The 483-nt window shown below is 51.1% G+C and overlaps 1 protein-coding gene across 1 annotated transcript in view; it reads left to right on the forward strand.

Moving 5' to 3' along the window:
- Positions 1 to 483, forward strand: part of LOC119585399 (adenylyl cyclase 78C-like) — a gene marked incomplete in the record, with an annotated part of 159,642 nt that overhangs the window by 135,730 nt on the left and 23,429 nt on the right. Inside the window, 1 exon segment of the mRNA XM_037934062.1 lies at positions 100 to 483. Coding sequence (XP_037789990.1) covers positions 100 to 483 — 384 coding nt within the window.

Here is a 483-nt window from a genome sequence, read left to right on the forward strand (position 1 = left end):
ACTATTTAGTTTAGCCATATATACATTTTCTTTAACTGTACGATCATCTTTAAAGAAAATGGAAATATTATATGGGTAACTTTGCTATTCTGTCCGCAGAGCTTACGGGAAGCAAGGATCGGCTCAAACGCCACCACAGTCTCCAACTCACAACTCCAGCGTCTGCCAACTGTGCCAACGACGCCGACAACACCTTCAGAAGACAAAGACGACGATTCGGTCAACAGCACTCCGGCAACACCCGACCACACGGACACCAACAACGCGAATCACAACGGCAATCACATCGGCGAGTCCGCGATGAGCAACTCGTCGTCCTCATCAAGTACTTCCAGCTCCACCACGACGCCCACGGAGAGTGCCGACGACAAGGAGAAAGCTTCCGACGGCGACGCAAGCGATTCCAACTCCCCGACTCCTTCCCCGACGCCTTTGGAAGATGAGAACACGACGGATTGGACTCCCGAAATTCCTTTTGGAAAC

Source organism: Penaeus monodon, chromosome 19 (genome assembly GCF_015228065.2).
Source record: "Penaeus monodon isolate SGIC_2016 chromosome 19, NSTDA_Pmon_1, whole genome shotgun sequence".
NCBI classification, from domain to species: Eukaryota; Metazoa; Arthropoda; class Malacostraca; order Decapoda; family Penaeidae; genus Penaeus; species Penaeus monodon.